At 43.3% G+C, this 20008-nt stretch overlaps 1 protein-coding gene across 2 annotated transcripts in view; it reads right to left on the reverse strand.

Moving 5' to 3' along the window:
- The window catches only part of col5a1 (procollagen, type V, alpha 1), a 77390-nt gene that overhangs the window by 43395 nt on the left and 13987 nt on the right, over positions 1-20008 (reverse strand). For both annotated transcript variants that reach the window (XM_041960883.1, XM_041960882.1), the window contains exons 2-4: positions 17338-17505; positions 11497-11710; positions 10886-11048 (exon numbers count right to left, since the gene is read on the reverse strand). In XM_041960883.1, coding sequence (XP_041816817.1) covers positions 10886-11048; positions 11497-11710; positions 17338-17505 — 545 coding nt within the window. The remainder of the gene's footprint in view (positions 1-10885; positions 11049-11496; positions 11711-17337; positions 17506-20008) is intronic.

The following is a 20008-nucleotide window of genomic DNA, read 5'->3' on the forward strand; positions in this document are numbered from 1 at the left end:
ATCTGAAATCCCTCAACATGTCTTTCCAGCTTAAATTCTCCATGGATAGCTCTCTTTTCTGACAAACATAAATGGATTGCATTTGTGGTCTAACCAGTGACAGTTCACTGAGGAGCGCTGCTACACTCGAACATACCACACGGATCCTTTAACAACCCTTGCAAAACACCCCACAAGATGATGTTTCCTGCTCCGTCCTTGGCTTATGTTATCAGCGGGGTTTATGGTGGATGCAGGAAAACAAATCCCGGCTCTTCCGCCAAAGACAGAAAGACTGGAGTAGCCATTACGCAGCTCTCCCAGCAATGAACTGAGAGCTCCCAGGAAACTTTCAAATGGCTACCTCCGAGCCATTTGTCTAAAGCCGTGATCCGTATGGAGCCCTGACTTGCTATCAGCTTGACAGTCTGTCTCTCCCTCATCCTGGCAAGACTGTGTGTCACAGCTGCGCTGAAAGGGGATGATGGGAATTCAATGTTTGAAATGAGGTCACATTCAATAAGGAATAAGCCCTCTGTATGACAAAACAGCCCTGCCGTCTGGAGCGCTGCAACTGCTTTCCTATTCACATGCCATTCTTCAGCTTTCCTTTTTCTTTTCCCCGACACTCTTTTTCTCCATCACCCAGAGCAGCCATAGGACTGTCAGGGTAGATCCTGACCACAAGTGGTGTAATTGTACCAAGATGAGATACTTAATCATACATCTAAGCATTAATGAGAGCATCCACGCAGCACTGAGAGCACTGTGGCAGAATGTGTTTAATGATGTGTGACATGTACACAGAGAGAGAGCGAGGCGTGTGCATGCCTAGCAAGAAAAGCGTCCTGCAAAAATGATCTTATTGAGGCTGCTGGAAAAGCTGAGGGCTGTATTTGATTGTACGAACTACAGCCAAAGACCGATGAGAGGGAACAAAGGATGAGAAGAAGCTGGACAGGGAGTGTGGACCTGAGCTGAGTCGCGTTGGACCATTCGGCATGAACGGTGCCAGCCGTCTGAAGTTTTATTCTGTGTTATAAGTTCTGGACTATAAAAAATGAAGCCAGGCACTGAGCACTGCACAAAACCAAATGCAGATGGACAGGCAGGGACGCATTAGAAACAAACATTTTTCAGTTAGAGGGGCAGTCTAGCACTCAGCAACATACATTAAGTCTGGCGAATGGTTAGAAAGAAAAGAATGGTCAAAATGAAGCAGACGACCGAGATCATCACTTCTAGTCTTTAGTATGGGTGATGCTCCAAAGACTTCAAACTTTCACCTCGTTATTCGATCCTCCGTGCCTGGTAAATGTCTATCAACCTTCACACCAGTTTGGAATGCAAACTTTCTGTTGATTGCAATAACAGATAACCCTGATGAAGAACTTAGACATTGTACTGTCTGCTGTTTCACAAAGTGTTCCTGAGCTCATGTCGTAATCTGCTTTATCCAATCATGTGTTCGAAAAGTGGTGAATCTCGCTACATCCTTGCTTGTGAACAACTACAGGATGCTCCTTTCATACCCAGTCATGATACTATCACCTGTTACCAATCAACCTGTTTACCTGTGGAATGTTCCCAACAGGTGTTTTTGGAGCGTTCCACAACTTTCCCAGTCTTTTGTTGCTCCTGTCCCAACTTCCTTGAAATGTGTTGCTACATCAAATTTAGAATAAGCAAAAATTAATGAAGTTGATGAGGTGGAACATTGAATATATCATCTTTGTACGGTTTTCATTTGGGTATGTTTTACACAGTGTCCCAACTTTTCTTTGAATTGGTATATAATAATTGCTAATATCTAAAAGCATTTCGAACTTCATATTTCTTTCAGATATAAACAATGGTGGGATGCTAAACTGCAACTATATGCAAAAAGGTCTGTATTTGAAATGCCTGCTTGTTTCCATTTCATCCTCCATCTTTACACATAAATTATCTCTGCCTTGATATAAAAGGCATGCAGTACATGCATTCCCACGAAAACTGTACACCTTCACAGTACAACTATTGTCAAAGTCTTGATCCACCATGACAACCACTAAAGCTGGTTCTGATTTCCTTTTCTTTGAGCCAAAGCTGCTCTTTTCACCACACGTAGCTCGACGGATTCCGCTGCCAAACGTTATATAAGCTGCTGTTTTACAGATGTAGGGAAGCCGTAAATATTCCTATACTGTACTCCAGCTGTATGCTAATGCCAAAATTCTTAGTTAGTATTCTGGTGCTGACTGGTAAATTCAGTCCAGCAGCACGTTAAAGTGTGAGATATTTACTCCATTACTGTATATGGCGGCTACCTCTTCATATTTTGATGACAGGCAAGTGCGCTGCAACTACTGCATGTGCAGAGTCAGGGATTCAGACTTCGATAAGGCTGGCTGGTTAACCAAACACTTAAAAAAGAAAGGAACAGGAAATTATAGCTTATTCTCCTCTCACCCAAAAAGTCACATCAACAGAGGCTGATATGAGACAGGAAAGCGCACTGTAGTATGCCATATATAAAATGATTAACATACAGCAACATGTGCAGACACAGACACGCAAGTACCACCAATCCCTCACCCAAACAGAGCACACCAGAGGCGGAAAAAACCCTGAAATTATACAATCCCACCCAAACCCCTGGGGGAACCATAAAAGACATGCAATCATCTCTCCTATTTGAGAGGGGACAGTGACATTTTTCACCGTGGAGCATCATGTGGCACATCAGAGTGGTGCTTAAGGCAGAATTTTCAGACAATAACAGGGCTGCCGCTGTCAGCATCTCCCTGGACTCAGCTGAAATATGACTCTTCTCCTGGCCAATGCTCTCCGCATGTCGAGCTCCGGTGGAAGAGACATCGCCTGCAGCTGTGAGCAACGGCCGTGCTCACTTCACATACTTCATGTTAAAGAAAGTGTTGAAGACACTCGCATGCACACGCAAAACATGCACATGAATCCATCAGTGATTACAGGGCTGCAGCTTACAACTAGATAACTGAAGACGAACAAATCCAGGCTGATCAATGACGCTTAAAAAGATTAATCTATTCATCCTGTTTTTTATTTGCTAAAATGTCACATCAATTTTTATGGCTTTCATTCCCGAACCTCACTCTCGCCCCCACACATTTATCCCTGTTGGATGTTCTGGCCGTGTCCAGGTGGGGGCAGGAGAGTGCTCTAATGAGCATGAAGCCAAACATTTGTCTCCATCTGAAGCTGACCCACAATCATTCAGGGTGGACCGAGTTCATTGTGTTCCCTCTTCTGCATGGAAAGCAGCACTGGTGTAGTTTCGTCATTTCGCTGAGGACAGCTACTGCATGGGGTAAATTATTTACATACAAGCGGCTATAACGCAACAAAATCATCTGTTCTTATACACACATACTTCAAAATGAGGTGAAGGGAGCCCAACAAAGGCTTATTTTGATTAGAGTAAGGTCTTGAGGTGATGTCAGGCAACCCCCAGCAGATCAGTTTAGGGGGGCTGGGCTCGGCATCCCATGAAATTTGCACTTGCTATTTAGTTAGAGCGGCATGGCATGAAATAAACACAAACCAATGCTCATTATATCTTCATATCCTCAGGGACACCTGGTAATGACTCTGTTTACCTTTATATGCCTCACAAGAGGGCATCTTAAAGACGCAAAACCCAAGAGTAGTTTCTCATCATTTTACTGGTCATACGTTAGCAAAGGAAAATGGGTGGGAGGGCCCCACCAAACAGGATAAGACTCTGGGAGGTCTGTGCACTGGCTGCATTTTAAGGCGAGCTACTTTCACAACGTATTTACACAGTCACCCCTGAGGTCTGAGCCAGGCCTTGGGTCCTGCTGCCAGCCCACACCGGCACACTGACAGTCCCAGCGCCTGGGCATACTCCAACCTGACCACAAAAACCAAACAACACATTGCAGAGGTCAGCTCGCCGCACACAGGCCATAAATCAACGTGGACACACACAGAAAAATGCACATGGATACACAAACAAACTAGATAGACATTGTCCACATAATATATACAGACATACATAAACTTCACTTCATCAGATTTAAAGAATAAAAGCTTAACCAGGCATCAAGCACATTTTCACCCATATACACTTTCCCCTCCAGACTGTAGCTCAGCTCTGCCAAGAGCAACAATCCCGTCTGCCACCCCACTTATCCACTAGACAGCACCTTAACCATTCCCTCACCTCTTTACCATTATCCTGTTTTTGGATCCCACCGAAGCCTCTCCATCATTTCACTCCTCAGTTTCCCAGCCCCCATCACACTCCCTTCTGTATAAGATTTTAATACCACGTCTCTGAGGACTTTAGGCAGCCATATTCCCATTTCCCGTTCATTCGGGGCAGTGGAAACCAGAGCGGCTCACCTCACCTAGCAGACGTAGATTCCGAGTGTTTGACTTGGCCATTTGCTGAAATCTACATTAAAAAAAAGTGCTGAGGGCACACTTCAGTGCTTGCTGACACAGTAAAGGAATAACAGAGGGAATAAGGGGGCGAAAGACAAACATCTGACATGAGTTAGGGAAATTCTCTTAATTATCCATGCTGGAAACTTCATCTTCCCTGGAGTTACTGAAGTCTCCATCCCATTCCTCAGCCTGAACTGTGTAGAAGTAGTGTGCTCTGACAATGACGGATGACATTGGACAAGATAATGCAGACAAACAGGACTACAGCAGTTTTTTTAAGTCGGTAAAGGCCAGGAGAATGTTAGGATTTAATACACCCTAAACTGCCTTTGTGTTTTAAGGTATATCGTTCTCAACACCACGGCATAATATGCCATGCAAATAATGGTTAAATTATTACACAGTGAAATACACAGCAGTAAGATCTCCACTTGAATCTGTAATTATCCATCAAACATGATGACTAATGCTTCAAAAATGTATACATCTGGATTACTGATGTGAATCTAAATCCACCTGGGCAGGACGTCTCTCAAATCATTCTCAAACGCATCGTTTCCCAACTGACTTGATTTGAAAAACTGAAAAGAAATTTGCAAAGTACACTCAACTGCCAGTTTATTAGCTACACCTAGCTAAAAGGAATGCAGTTTATACAACAGTCCTGCAATGAATCCTGTCTAAGCCTATATTTCTGAGCTGTGGTGATTCAAACCTTTGATCATTTTAAGGGTACAGTTTGTGGAGAAGTTGAATTGTATTGATTATACTGCACTGACAGGTGTTTCTATTGTTTTGTCCGCCCCATTTATATCAAAGAAAATAAGCTAAAGACCTCGAACAGACTTAAACACCTAATAAAGTGTGAATCAGATGACTAAAGTGGATTTGTACCTTTCTTTAAGTACGTACAAATTGTTTGTTGAATGTAAATCAACCATGTTTGAGTAGTTTTAAGTGTCTGACAGTGCTGTCAAGGACTAATTTGTGGTCACACGTCTGAATACAGCTCTAGTGATCTGACCTCAATGCATCCCGAACAATTACCACTTACATGGCTTTTCAGAGCTCGCCACTTGAGATCAGATCTACTGTACCAAGATACATTTTAGTGCTTTGTGGAAAAAGCGCCAAAGATTTCTGCACCAGAACAGTTTTGAGGACCTAAGCGGGGCATCAAATTTCCAAGTCTCCTCTAATGGGGCTCCATTAGAGAAGCCATTATGCATCCCTTTACCACCCAAGGTAGACCTGTAACTGTTGTTTCACACCTAGAAAGTTTTTTACAACAGAAATCGAAGAGTCCAGGCACATTTGTGAAAAATGTTGAACTGTGGCGCCACTGATTCAAAAGCTTTACAAGAGCTACTGGGAGTAGCTAATAACAAACAGCAGCCCAGTCGAGGCCTGGCAGCATCAGCAACACTAATCTTACTACTGCTCCAGAAACTGGGCCAAAATGGGTCTAAATCAGATTCTAAATGTGGAAAATCTACTGCAAATATGGAAAGTGGAATAAACTTTTCTGAATTCTCTTTGCCAGTCAGGAGTATGTCTGCAGGTGAATACATCTTTACCCTAGATGACTGAAACATGTGAACTGTAAAGAAGGGGTGCTGAACAACTGGCAGGAAAGCTGAAGAAATGTCCTGAGGTAAAGATGAGGAAACAGGATGTGTAAAACTCATCATGCCATCACAATATTAAAGCTCTTAACGAGCATCAAGCTCATGCGTTGCATGTATTTACTACTTTTTCCTGGCTCTGGTCGCACCATGGGAGCCCCACATCTCGCATTATCCCATCCCTATTAAAGGCCTCCTAACCCTGCACTGCTCCTCTTCCTCTTATCATATTGCCTTTAACTCATTCCATCTCTAATCCTCTATTTCAGTATATCTTAACCTTAATCCTCCTGTTGTGAAGCCCATCAAGCTTTCTTACCTATCCTCTCCAACTTATCACGGCCCACCCACACACATACAGACCATCAGCGCCGGCTAGCCTATCAGCGGATACCAAGGAAACCTCTGGATGATGTCATGTGGTATGGCTGCTGTTCCAAGACTGACATCAGCGGGGAGAGAACTCCTCATTCTTTCCAGAGTATGACCCAAAAATTTTGGCTCCACTGGCCGAACCGACTGCTCCTGCTTCCCCCGTTCCTCCACACGCTCTCAATCCTGAACATCGTGTTTTTTCGACACCAAATCTACACTGCTCCAACTCTCTAATATGCCAAATTTGTGTCTTTCTGTGATTAAAACGACACTAGTCGATCGCTGACATTCATACTGCACGAGGATGCTTTTGCTCCGCCTTGGCTGCAACAGTGGAGGCCAGACATGAAGTGCTGTGTTTGCACAGCTCCACATCAGCTACTTCGAGTCACTTGAAGCCTGCCCCCCCATCGCTGATTACCTCTGAGTGAGGCCAAGCGGTCTGTCTGTCCCATTTATGTTCCCTCAAACCAACCGCAGCCATTTATTTCACTGAAAGATACTTGAGCCAAAGGTTGGGCATTAAATCATCTCTGGTTTTTCTTGGCAAACTCACTGGGAAATAACAGTGAACACGGAAATCGGGGGACAGTCTCTTCAGATGGGCTCTGTCATGCGGGCCCTACTTTCTGAACAACAGAGATTAAAATACACTGGAAATACACACATGCTCTCAACATCCACAGCCTTACAGTAATGAAGAAAAACAAAACTAAAAGTCACTGAATTTCCTAAATATAAGGTTTTAATGGCTGATTTTAGCATGTACATTACAGTCATTATGAGGGACTAATGACTATTTCATTTGCAACAGATGAGCATTGAATACCAGGTAAAATACCTGTCTTCTTATGTAATCATCACCTTAATCACCTTCAAAGTCTTTACTGGCACGCGCTACAGTCCTCTTATGCAAGCTACTAAGAAAAAAAAAACATTATGGTACTTACAGAGGGTAGACGCTCTCTCTGTGACCACAATAACCATGTCAGAAACCAAACCACAAACCACCCCAGCATACACTAAATACTACATGCCTCCTGACTGCTGCATGTAAAGAAAAAGCTTAAGCTCTAGACCTCTACAGGCAACAGACACCGTTAACTGTAATTCAAAGGGGCCTGATGAGTCAGATTATCTGGCCCTCCTCGCTGCTGTGTTTCAATTTGTGTTTGATTTTTTCAACGTTCTCAGCAGTTTTTATTTTTACAGAAAAAATTGCTCTTAGCAGTCTTCCATATGATGCATGGAAATCCACTGTGAATCTAAATAAAAACTTGGGAGAAATCATGTGAATGCTGTCTACAACAGCTCTCACAGCCTAACAGTTCAAAAGTGCTGTGGCTCTTTTACATGCTCTTTTTCTAAAGAGGCTGACTGGAAATTGCAGGCTCTTGAGTCAACTGAATTAATTGGACTGCCCGTGAAATCAAATACGTTTTCTTGTGTTTTCGTGCTCAACACCTCTTGGTGGTAACTGACTCTGGCAAAAGTCAACACAGGATCAGGCTAAACTACAGAGGGGAGAAGGGAGTAAGAGGAGGAAAGGAGCGCGGCCTGAGCATAATTTGGAAACTATGTGGCATATTTTCCATTTTCTGCACGCACTGGAGCCTGTCCTGTCTCCCAACTGGCAGACTCACAGCAGGAGGGCTTTTAACATCTCTCACAAAATATCTGTCTGTTCCCACGGTAACCAGTGGACTGTTACCGCGGCTCTGATAGCCCAGGAAGACTTTAGATGGTCCTGTATCAGCTCAATCTTCATGATGAGTGTGCCACGGGCAATAATAAAATCACAGCAGAATTGCAACTGTGGCGTATAAATGCAGTCATCTTGTTGGCAACTGGAGGAATTTACAAGTTGCCATTTGAGGAAATAATAGCTAGAACACTCATACACGAACATACACCAAAACATCTGTATTTATGCCTCGTTAAAGAGTTCAAGCCAACAATTTAACTCGAAACTTGAAAGAACATAATCCATGTAATATAAAACAGCGATCTGACACTCTTATGGAAGCAAATGTACACGTGTACAGTACAGTTCATGCTATATGTATTTTCTTGAAATATAGAACTCTGGCTTTGGTTTGCAAAGCTATGATTAACGGTTTTGACGGTTTCAGTTCTGGCTTTATATCCCATCATATTTCTGTCCCCCCTATAGTTTCGCAGACCAACTTTAGGGATTGTCGGGGGGGAGTGATGTCATATTTCATTCTTTTTGTCTGTTCTCAGTGAGCAGCAGTGAGGTTAAAGTTCAGCTGGCTCAGCATCAGTCACATCAGTCAGCCTCTGTTACTAATTATTATTGAGGGCCTCAGCCTCGCAGACTAATCCCCCTTTAAACAAGCACAACTCTGACGGGACAAAGACAACACTATTCCTTGTGCCTCTCTGCATGTGTGTGTGTGTGCTCGCGTATGTGTCCCTCACAGGGGTCATGTTTAAGAGCCACTAATATCCTCCCAAAAGCCTGTTTTAGGCACGACCTAACTAAAATGGAAGGAGCCTGTACGTATGTATGTCTGTCCTTCGATTTTCTCTACAACTGCTCATCCGATCAACTTCACAGTTGTATTACTGAGGAACCAAGGAAGTGCAGTGTCCAGTGCGGGCTCTTGAGATCTGCAGGACATATTTATTAGTAGTCTGTTACTGTTACGCCATTGAACAGCATTCTGGGTACATCTCGCTGTCCTCTGCTCACTACAGTACATACAAGAACAGATGAAGAAAGATGGACTGGACATGTCAGAGTGCAGGAAAGCCTAATAATTTTTCCACTGTTTCGCTCAATCTCAGAATGCATCGGCTATCATCTGACAACTACATAGCCCCTGGGGGTAACAGCAAATGTTTTGGGATTTCCAGTATAACCAGCTCTTCCAACTGTCTACATGTGTGCAACTAAAGTCTGCTCAAACGTCATTGGTCATTACTAGTCAGACAAAAGGACAAAAAATTGAAACCACAACGCTTCTGATACCAAAATCATCTCCCTTTCCTAAAGATTCTTCATCCATCTGCAGATATCTGCTTATAGAAATTATGTTTCATTGAGCTCTAGCATGTAAAGCAGCAGTGATGTTACTTCCAGATCGAACACTTCAGTTCCCAGAAATAGCCTGGTCCCAAATACCTAGCTGTTGGTTATCTTAAATCCCAAATTGTGTCTTGGGCATCACTATTCAATAAGTGTTCTTTTGATGGAGTTGTGAAAACATGCTAGAGTGTGGTGCTTTGGTTTTAAGGCCACACCTGGGAAAGATGCAACAGTGTTGTGCTCACATCTTGGTGATACTCCACATACTCCAGATGCAGTGTGCCTGCTCACTATGGCGAACGGCATCACCTCAAGTTGTACTATGAGGTATGTACAATCTGGGGCTTCCATAGAAACTGAATGGGGCTTTGACTTCACTCAGGCCATAAAATGTTCGTACCCAAATGATGCATGTGCATATGCATACAGAGGTACTGCACTCGTCCAAACTAATTCTTTACACTAGGTGAAAGAAAAAAGTATTTTATGTATGTTGTGTTGAACATCAGGTATCTCTGGGTATAATAACCCACAAAAGGCTTCCTGTCAGTCATTAGATTAACATTAATCTTTCATCTCCAGCCACAAAGAGTGTATGGACACAAAAAGAGGAGGAAGGAAGAAGTAAAGCCCTCATTCTAATAATGAAAGCCTGTCACCTGTTGCCTGGTAAAAAACCTTTGTAAACAAAACTGCTGCAGCCCAGTCAGAATACAGACATGAAACCAAAAACAGAAATATAACAGTTTGACTTTTAGGTCAACTGCTTAGCAGCCACAATGAGGCAAAACTTCAAAATAGCAACAACAGATGCGGCACAGTTGGACACAGAACAGAATTCAGGGACATTATGTTTTTTCTTGTGGAAGATGAGGAATATATGATACCTTAAATTAAATTTGATTTGTGATGGTGTGCATGTGTATGGGTGGGTGGCAGAGGTTGGAGGATCAGATGTCAGAGGCTCAACATGCTGAATTTGCACATCTACGGAGGATGTGGCCACTACCACAGTCCCCATCCCGTGCACAATGACTCGCAGGATGGGGACTGGGGATGATCATCAGTTGCACCACAGCCACATGTGCCCGTGCTGTAGTTAGAATGAAGAATCTCATTTGCTTTTATCTCATTTGCTGGAGGACTTTAAATCAAAGTGTAGTTGGTGTGATGACTGGTGGCGTGCAGACTTGCTTAGTGCTGCCTTGAAAACAGAATGTAATGGGAGATGGAAAATTTCATCAGATGTCAAACCTATAAATCAGTTCTCTCATCCCACTTTGGCACGATTAATTCACACAAATGTACAAAATGGACAAAGTTGAGTAGAAAACATGCATCTGGTACAAATGACATTAACATAACATTTTGGTAAATTATTGAATTATACCAATAAAACATGTAAATTACGGGTACCTACCTCAAAGACTTCTTCATCAAGTATTCTAGTTCCAAACACTACAATTCCCTTGGTATCGATGATGGGGTGGGGGCTTCGGAGCAGCTTCTGGGTGGTCTTCTTTTTACAGTCCAGAATGAGGGTGATGGTCTGCTTGTGCACACTGATGGCCACTCGATGCCATCTGAAAGGGGAGGTGAGGTTAATTCACACACGTACTGGGTTACATGCTACCCACTTACACGCTACTAACGCAGTGCTGAGAGCCCCCTTTGTGTTTGGCCCCTCGTTCAAATTCAAATATAACCCGCTCTGTTTTCTGGAGTGAAACAGAATCCCATTTTATTCTTTTCTTAAATGCCTTTTTTTGGTTACACAGAGTTCTACACTGTGCTTGCAAGCAGAAGATCACCAATGAACACTTGCAAATGTTGCTAACAAATCTGTTGCAAAAGGAACACCTGGGCCAGGTGCTGCTTAACAAACTAAACCGCCATCAAAGCCTACATTCACCTGGTCTTAAATTAGAGGGGAAGATGCATAAATAAAAAGCAGATACCGGTTTTTAGAAGCGTACTGCACTGTGTGGCGAGAGATTGATGGATGTTCATCGAATAAACGAGTGAACCTACTTTCCGTCAGCTAGGTTGACCCCTCTGAACAGGGGGTAGTCCTCCGGGCTGGGCTTGCCTGTGTGGTCCTCGTACAGGAACACGGGAGAGCGGCCCACTTCCAGTCCGAGCTGCTGGATGCCTTGTTCATTGTACACAGACAACAGGAAGGACTGGCTGCCCTTCTTAGGCTTCACTGTAGCCAAGATGGAAAAGTCCTCCGGGAATGCATCACCTGGCAGGACGGATGGTGGGTTGGACAGACAGAGAACAGTTTTGGAGAGTTATAAGTAGCAGTAACCATTCATCATCATCACAGGAATGAAATACTATGTTTGAGTTCAGAATGTTGTAATCTTATTATTATTTTAGGAGACTGTGCTCTTTGGTGTCAAGAGGGAGTATAAAAGTTATTACTGCTACTTCTAATGGAAAGAAATGCTACAAAAACAGACAGAGGTAGTTTAGATTGGAAGAATCGGGACGACGGGCTGAAAGGAAACATCATCGATTTGTGGAGTGCCCAAAATGTAACAGGATAGGATTCATCTGAAAGGGATGGCTGGCAGTCTAGATGCCGGTCGGAGGAAAAAACGAAAGTTAGGGGCCGAAGCGCAGAGTGGAGCATTTCCAGCAGCACAGGATGAGAAGCTTAATGACAAAAACATGTGATCCTGAGAGACTTTGTCCTTCAAACCCCTCCTTTCCACTTCCACTCCCACAGCTGATCGATCTAACAGACACTGGGACGCTCGGGGTTTGAAAGAGGAGTAAAAAATATTTTACAGGAGAAAAAGTTCAAAACACATTAGTGTGGAAATGGAAATACCACTCATAATTTGGTATTTAAACACATAAAAGGTGCAGAAACAGACATTTAAAAAAAGATGTGTTTGCCTCCCTCTGTGCGTTCCACTGTGCAGCCTCAACTATTTCCTCCATTTTGCTGAAGTGTGAGGCACATCTGCCAGACAGATTCTCTTAGTGGGGTGTTCTCAGGACCCCAGAAAGAGGGCGGCCTTTCCAGCCATCTGAGGAGACAGTTGCTTGCAAATGTAGAGGTCAGACTGCACTTGGGGCAAACAGAGATTTCTGATCTTTTAGTGTAGAAAAAAAAAACAGAGGCAATCTGACTATATTGAATCCACTACTGTTATGAGAAACCAGCTATCTGGATTATGTTTAAAACATAGGCAAAAAACCACTTGGATTCAAGTAGCAGCTCCTTGCTGTTCGGTATGTGCAGAGCACAGATTTCCAGACGGCCGGAAAAGAGAGGCAGGGTCTGTGGCTGCTGTGGTTTTGTAGCACCTCGTGCAGCCATCAAACCCCCTTACTCTGCCACAATTTTCAGAAGGAGACAGGCTGGAAACTGCTAAATTGGAGTGACTATGGTTTGAGCAGCCAATCAGAAGCCGTGGAGAAAAAGACGCCTCAGAGGGAATGCGGTGTGGAAACCTGAGGTTAAATAGAGATAGCGAAAAAGGAGAAAAGAAAAGGGAAAAGTAGAGAAGCTCCAGAAACAAATTTACCATCAAAATCCAGACATTTTAATCTTTATTCTGTAAATTATCTTTCACCTACATTGTCAGCATATGGCTGTCTGTTTGCCGTCTTGTCTTCCTGCCTTGTTCCATGATTCCTTCATTAATGCCAGGCATCTAATCACATCATGCGGAGAGCACATGTCTTGGCAGTGTGCTCTCTCAGGAATTCAGCTTGGCATCATATGAGAAACACTGCTTTAATTGACAGCTGCTTTGACAGGATGGTGTAAGGCAGACAGCAGGAGAGAGAGAGAGAACATAAGAAAGAGGGAGAAGAGACAGACAACCCTTCAAAAACCTCATATGGAGGAGTTTGGTGACAGATGCATTAAGACTTTAGAGGGCAAAATAGCCTGAAATGAAAGTCTTGCAAAAAAGGAAGGTGGGAAATATCAAAGAAAAGAAACCAGATGACGGAAAGTTTGTCACCACATCCTGTTGCATGAGCTACGTCTGCTCACAGAGACAATGACTCAGCGCTGGCTCAGGACAGGCTGTTTGTCAAGTCAAGGGTCAGCTGAGGGTGAAAGGGACACCAGAAGAAGAGGGGGGTGCGGGTGAGGAAAGAAGCGAGAATGACTAATTTGACAATTCAAGGTTTTTTTTTATTTTTTGGAGGGCAGAATTAAACATGTCCCTGAATAGAACTGAACTAGCATTTACACAGCGAGATTTCACATTTGCGGTTTCATGTTTATGCAGTGTGTTCTGCCCCCCCCGCGAGGACTGAGATGGCCTGAGGGAACCTCCCTCATAACGCTTAGAAGAAGCGAGAAAGACGGTGAGCAAAAATAGAGAAAAAAGATTAAATGATCACTCTCTTATGTCGGTGTCCCGTCCTCCTCACTCTCTCCTGAGGATCTCATGGCAAAGTGGGGGGGCGTTCAGAAAAGCTCAAGTTTCTCTGGAATGTGTCTTTCAAACCACTACTTCAGGCCACCAGATGAGAGATACCTCATTCCTCATTTAGTGCGTGTGTGTGTGTGTGTGTGTGTGTGCGTGTGGTGGGGGGGGGGGGGGGGGGGGGGGCATGGTGGGAATGGAAAGGCTGTGGTGCCAGAAGTCCTGGGAGTTTACACTGGCAGCACCACCATCAGTGTCTGACTAAAAAAAGTCTGGGAGACTCAAAGACAACTCCAGACATCTCAACCAGCCAATCAGGCACAACCCAGCAATTTCCTCCAGATTAAATAACCAATTAAAGTTGCCTTTTATTTTGATGGCGGGTGAACTACAGCAGCACTAGAGCTGATGGAGAGAGGTCTTATTTACAAGTTAAAAGAGACAGAGTGGTTTGCCAACCTGTCTCCAGTTTCACCCTGGTGGCGTTTGACATCTACACCTCAGCTATTTGCCTTCATTTACCAAATTCACAAAAACTCTAAGAACACCTCAAAAGTCAGGGAGGGGCAGAAGTTATGCCAGCACTTTGACTGATCCTCTCAACCATCTGTCAGTGTGCATACAAGCAGGTAAATGGAGTAGAAAGTCTTGTGTCCTGTAATTGGTCATTCAGTCATCGCCGTGTCCAAATCCCTCCTTCTGTATGAGACAAGCAGCATTCCAGTGGGACTGCACGTTGCTGCAGAGACAACAAGGGTACCTGTCCGTTGGTGTCCAAAAAAGGGGAGAATTGTGGACAAAGATGAATGTGCATGACCCTGATTGTACTTCGCTCTAATGGAAAGGTGGGAAAAGATACAAGTGCATCAAGTTCAAGGCCCGAACTTGTGACTAAAGTTGTGCTGTATGTAAGAATTGATGATAAAAATGATCGGTTATCGGATATCAGCAAAACATTCCCTATCATGCATCCCCATTGACTGTTTCAGCCAAAATGAACCCGTGCTACACACGTGGGATAGAATAGTATAATAAATACAGGCAAAGTGCCACGGTATGTGTACAGTCAATATTTCCCAATGCTTTATGAATGTATGTAATTCCTGAGCCATATTAGCAAACAGCAGCACCGTTATTTCTTTTACAGCTTGTGATCTTAGCTCAGCCATTTGAATCTCACTGTAGGTCGCCACAGAGGGCCAGTGCCATCTAGCCACGGAAGTCCAGACCACAAGCATGAATGCCAAGTGACAGCTTGCCCCATTCAGACACAATGTAAAAGCCATTGCATCATTCTGTCCTTGCTGTTTGGGCGAATGCTGACAAGGGGGTGAAGAAAACAGCAAGATATTTATGGTGATTTGAATTTGTATATGTGCACTAATAGACGGATACATAAAGAGTTACTAGATGAGGTCAGACTGTTGAGGGAAGGGAAGTGTTAGGTATAAAAGTTAAGTAGGGCAGACGGCTTCATTGCCCATTTCCTCATTTCTCATTCACATAATAAAGGTAAGAAAGGCTGCTTCTGTTTTCAGTGCCTCAGTAGTTTCAAATGAATCATCCCTTCCACATGTTTGCCTAATGATTGCATGTCTGCACTCGCTCTTTTCCAACACATCATCACAGACTGTCTGTGGTTATGGGGTCACAGGCCAGTGTGTTCTCAATCAGAGCTACTGTGGTTTTTATTGCCAACATTATCGTCATAACAGAACAAGCATGTTTGCATGCCTTTGCTATACGTGGCATTTTTTACCTTTAGGAGGCAGGATGCTGTGTCGATAATTTCAGCAAATTGTACCTCCAGGCTTCAGGCCAGAGTCATAACTCAATAGTAAACTTAGTTAAAGGAAAAAAAAGAAGAGATGGATAGAATGATCTCACAAGTTTAGCTGCCTTCTGGAATATATTAGCTGTACATCCTCTTAATGGCAAAGCGACTAGATTTTAAGCCCTTTGAGCCACAGACAGCTAGTTATTCTGTTTGCACCTTAAGACCGTGTGGTGCCTGTTATGAACTCCTCCAAGCTGGTTTGTTTTATGTGGACTGTTATTTTGGATGATCCAGAGTAGCATGTGCATAATTATAGCATGTGTATCTAAACAGAGACTCATATGGGGCTCTGCTGTCATAGAGCTTCAAAGTGAACAGTATTTGTTTGATTGGAGAGCATGATAGGGCATGTAGGCCATAGGAGCCCTGTGGCTCTGCTTTAAGCCCCAAAGAAGAGCCATGACATGAATCAAAGGTCCACTAACGCCAATGCAATGTCTCAGAGGACCATGAATGGGGCTGTCATCCAATCTAAGCTTTGTGGGAGCTTTGCTAACAGGAAGGGTTATTATTTCTCCCTCTTTTTTGCATCTTAACCACATCACGGCTCTTTTTTTTAGCTTTTTATATCTTTATGCTGCAGGGAAACCAATCACAATAATTTCAGAAACGGGTTGTCTCGGTCACAGAATTATGGTTTTGAATTTCTGTACAGTAAAGAAAAAAAGGAGTATACAGAAAAGGGAGCTTAGCATGTCTCACCAGACAGAGTTTAGATGAAATACAAAGGGACAAAAAAACAGTGCAAAGCAGCAGCAGTCTAGGAGAAATGATAGAGGGAAAAATTATGGCGCTTGAGGGAAAATAAAGAGAGAGAAGGAGGGAGGAAAGTGAAGCAAGATTGCCGGAGAGGGAGGAGAGAGAGGAAAGCACTACTGCAGCGCACCATAGAGCAGTAACCCAAAGCCACGTCAGCACAATAGAACAAGGCTAAAGTGGAACCCCAGACTTCCCTCCCCTCTACCACCCCTATTTTCACTGCTTTTCCATCGTCCGGCTCCTCCTACAAAATCAAATATTATAGGGCTGGATTTCTCATGCATCTGGTGTGTGTTTTTCAAGGGGGGTGAATTAGCATGCATTATCTTTATTTATACCGAGATTTTACCCAACATTTCATGTGTGTGACGAAGCAACAGGACTACCCCAGTTACCAGAAGTGCCCAGATGTGCTAGACAGCTTTCATTTCTTTACAAGTTGTCGACATGCAGTATATGTTTTAGTAAGGAGTAAACAACTTTACAGGGAGTGTAAGAAGAAAACAGCAGGCATACCCTGCCTAAAATCTCATCAACCAAATATAGAGTTGACATAAATAATCAAGTTACAAGAGCCAAAAAACTCCTGCTACCATGAGGGGAATAAAAAAAGATGGGAGCAAATATAATTTGCTTTCCAGCTACATTTAAATTTCAAAATCCCAGTTTACTATGATGTGGGTTGAAAGGTCATAAAGCGGACCATATGGCAAGACTGTGGAGCAGAGACCTTGATGAGTTTCAGAGCTTGAAAAAGCTACAAGATCTGTAGTGTAGTGTGGAAAAATGAGCTGGTCTGGTTGATGTCTGGAGAGAAAAACTGAAAAATAAAAAGAGAGGCAGAGAGATGCTGTTGGTGTTGAGCCGGATACTCACCTGGATACAGCTGTTTGGTGGGGGCGCTGAGCTGGGCATCTTTGGATACTCTGTAAGCCACATCGGGTCCTTGTGTTGACCGCCTATGTGAGCAGAAACCCGTTGTTTTTGTAACACCCTCAGGTAAATTGTGAAAATCTAAAATCTTCAAGAGGTCTGCTGGTTCCGCTACAGAGAGGAAAAAGAAACACAGAAACAAAAAAGGATGTTAGATATTTTTAAAAATGGGTTAAAATGGCACTTATATTGTCTCAACATCTGCCCAAACTCCAGAATACATGTTGCTAAATTTACAGCCCGTATATCATCTTGTTTAAACAAAGCATATATAGATACAACCTTTTAAAAATCCCAGATTTTCTGCATATCAAATAAGCCTTAATTATGGCCAATCTTTTGACCATTCCCTCTATTTTTTGTCTTTTGCTGACTCAGAAGCCCAAGTTACTCAGCAGGAGATTTCAGTGTTGTGGTTCAGAGAAGATTCCTGTTATCCATTTAGGCGCTAAACAGAGATGTGCCCATTTATAGATCACCATGATCATGGGTTACAGCAGCAAAACCCATCCTTCCATCCATTTCCATGCGATGCTAAATCTACCGCTGCCTCCCTTTGGCCACAACCGTGCAATTAGCACACTTTCAGGCCGGTCGTCCCGGCTGTAACCAGGCCACCACAGAAGTACACTGGGTCAGAACAATGTGACATCGGGTTTGACCCCGGACCGCACGCTCGCATGCCAAAACCACCCAGGACAAACAGCTGTTCCTGCAGCCAGATGCACACACAACAAGCTGCACAATGACACCCATTAGCATGCAGCCATGTCCCAGCAAAGATGTGGACAGAAAAGGACACTGGGTCACGTCTATAGGGACCTTATACTTGCATAAAGACAAGGGCTGTCAGAGCGGTTTAGAGGAGGGCAAACACTAAAGTGAGGAAGCAAACTAAACAGAGGACAACAGAAGGATTTTATGGCCCTGGAGTTCAAGACATAAAACAAAGACAGGTTGTTGTTATGTGAATGTGGAGAGTCAAAGGCAACCCACACACACAGGTACAGCAGTCCTAGTGTCAGGCTACAAAGACCACACAGACCGTTCAGGGAAAAAAAAAAAATTCAATAGCCCCATCCATCTGAGAGTGAAAAGGATGCTGGGAAAGGTGGAAAGGGGAATGGGCAGAGTGATTGTGTTTGTACATTCTGCGTTATCCTGCAACAACCTCCAGCTGGATGTCATTACGCATGGCTCACGTGCAGTGCAGATCAATTAAAAAAAACAACTCCACATTCTCAAACAGAGATCTCCATTTATGAGCGCTTTGGCTGCACGTGTTTGTCCACAGCTGTGCAGCGATGGTAAAAAAAAAACTTCTTCCTCATCAGCCGAAGAGAGAGAACCAACTAAGGAAAGCGTACTGCGACTATTCAAGACCAAGAGTTAGTCAGAAGTTCTTTGGTGTACGTACCATGTGCCAAAGAAACACGAAACACAATCTCACAAACATCAGCTTGCAGCATAGACATCAATCAAGGTGTAACTTGTTTCCATTACTCAGCAAATGAAATAACCCAAACACATTTACAACAGTTTATGCCTGTTTATACACTCAAATATACACAGCAGTCTGGAACAAGTCTGTGCCGACTGTTTTGAGGACAAAATATGGGTCAGACAAATTTGGTGTGCGGTGACTTCCTGATCAGGATGTTCTCATCTCATCTCACTCTTTATATCTCTCCCAAAGCCAGCCCACTCTTCCTGTCTTTCAGGAAGTCTATTATCCAATCTCAAACTCTAAAATTGTTTTTTTATACACTGTGAATGTGGAACCCTGCAGAAGGTAACTGTGACTTAGGGGACATATTAGGCGGAGGTACAGGGCTCTGTAATAGAAGCTTATCTGAGAGCAATATATAAGTCTAAGCACCACACCCATCTGTTTCAAAACCCACGTAGGCCAGCATTTACACATGTCAAAAAGATAACTACATACCTTCATATTCCTGGAAGTGCATACCACGAAACACTGAACCTCTAAGTAGCTCAAGGGTCTAAACAAAAAGACAGCTTTGCCTGTCATCAACTCATAATGAAGAGACAGACAAAAACTCACCCACCGGCCAGAAGATGTCTATCATTCACCATGATGACAGAGGTTCATTTAATGAGCTCCTCTCGGAGAGCTCCTCAACAGACTAATAATATGTCAGAATGTCAAAGTGATGGGAAGTGTAGTTCTGTCATTAATCAAAAGTTTGGTTCTTCATCACTGTTGTTATTTGGTCTTTAAGTGGGAGATGGTGAGAGCTGATCACACAATATGTGATGCACATGATGCAAATCCCTTTAAAAGCTTGTTACACCGGTCGCTTAGCAACTGAGGCGTTAAGAGGCCCAAACGCCTACAATACACTTCTGAAAAGTTGAATAAAGGTGTCAGCATGGTGTCAGAGGATACAGCCTTAAAACAAAGAGACTCTGATTCAGGGGATAGACAGGATCAAATCATTATCAAATGAAGGGTTCGGGGGTGTCGGCTTAATGAGCACCCAGGACAGCATGATGATATCGTATCTGCTTAATTACAGCAAAGCATGGCAACAAAAGGTAAGCTTCTTGTAAAAATGGTTTATAACTTTCAGAATAAACATTAAATAATCAA

This window comes from Chelmon rostratus, chromosome 19 (genome assembly GCF_017976325.1).
Source record: "Chelmon rostratus isolate fCheRos1 chromosome 19, fCheRos1.pri, whole genome shotgun sequence".
In the NCBI taxonomy this organism is placed as follows: Eukaryota; Metazoa; Chordata; class Actinopteri; order Chaetodontiformes; family Chaetodontidae; genus Chelmon; species Chelmon rostratus.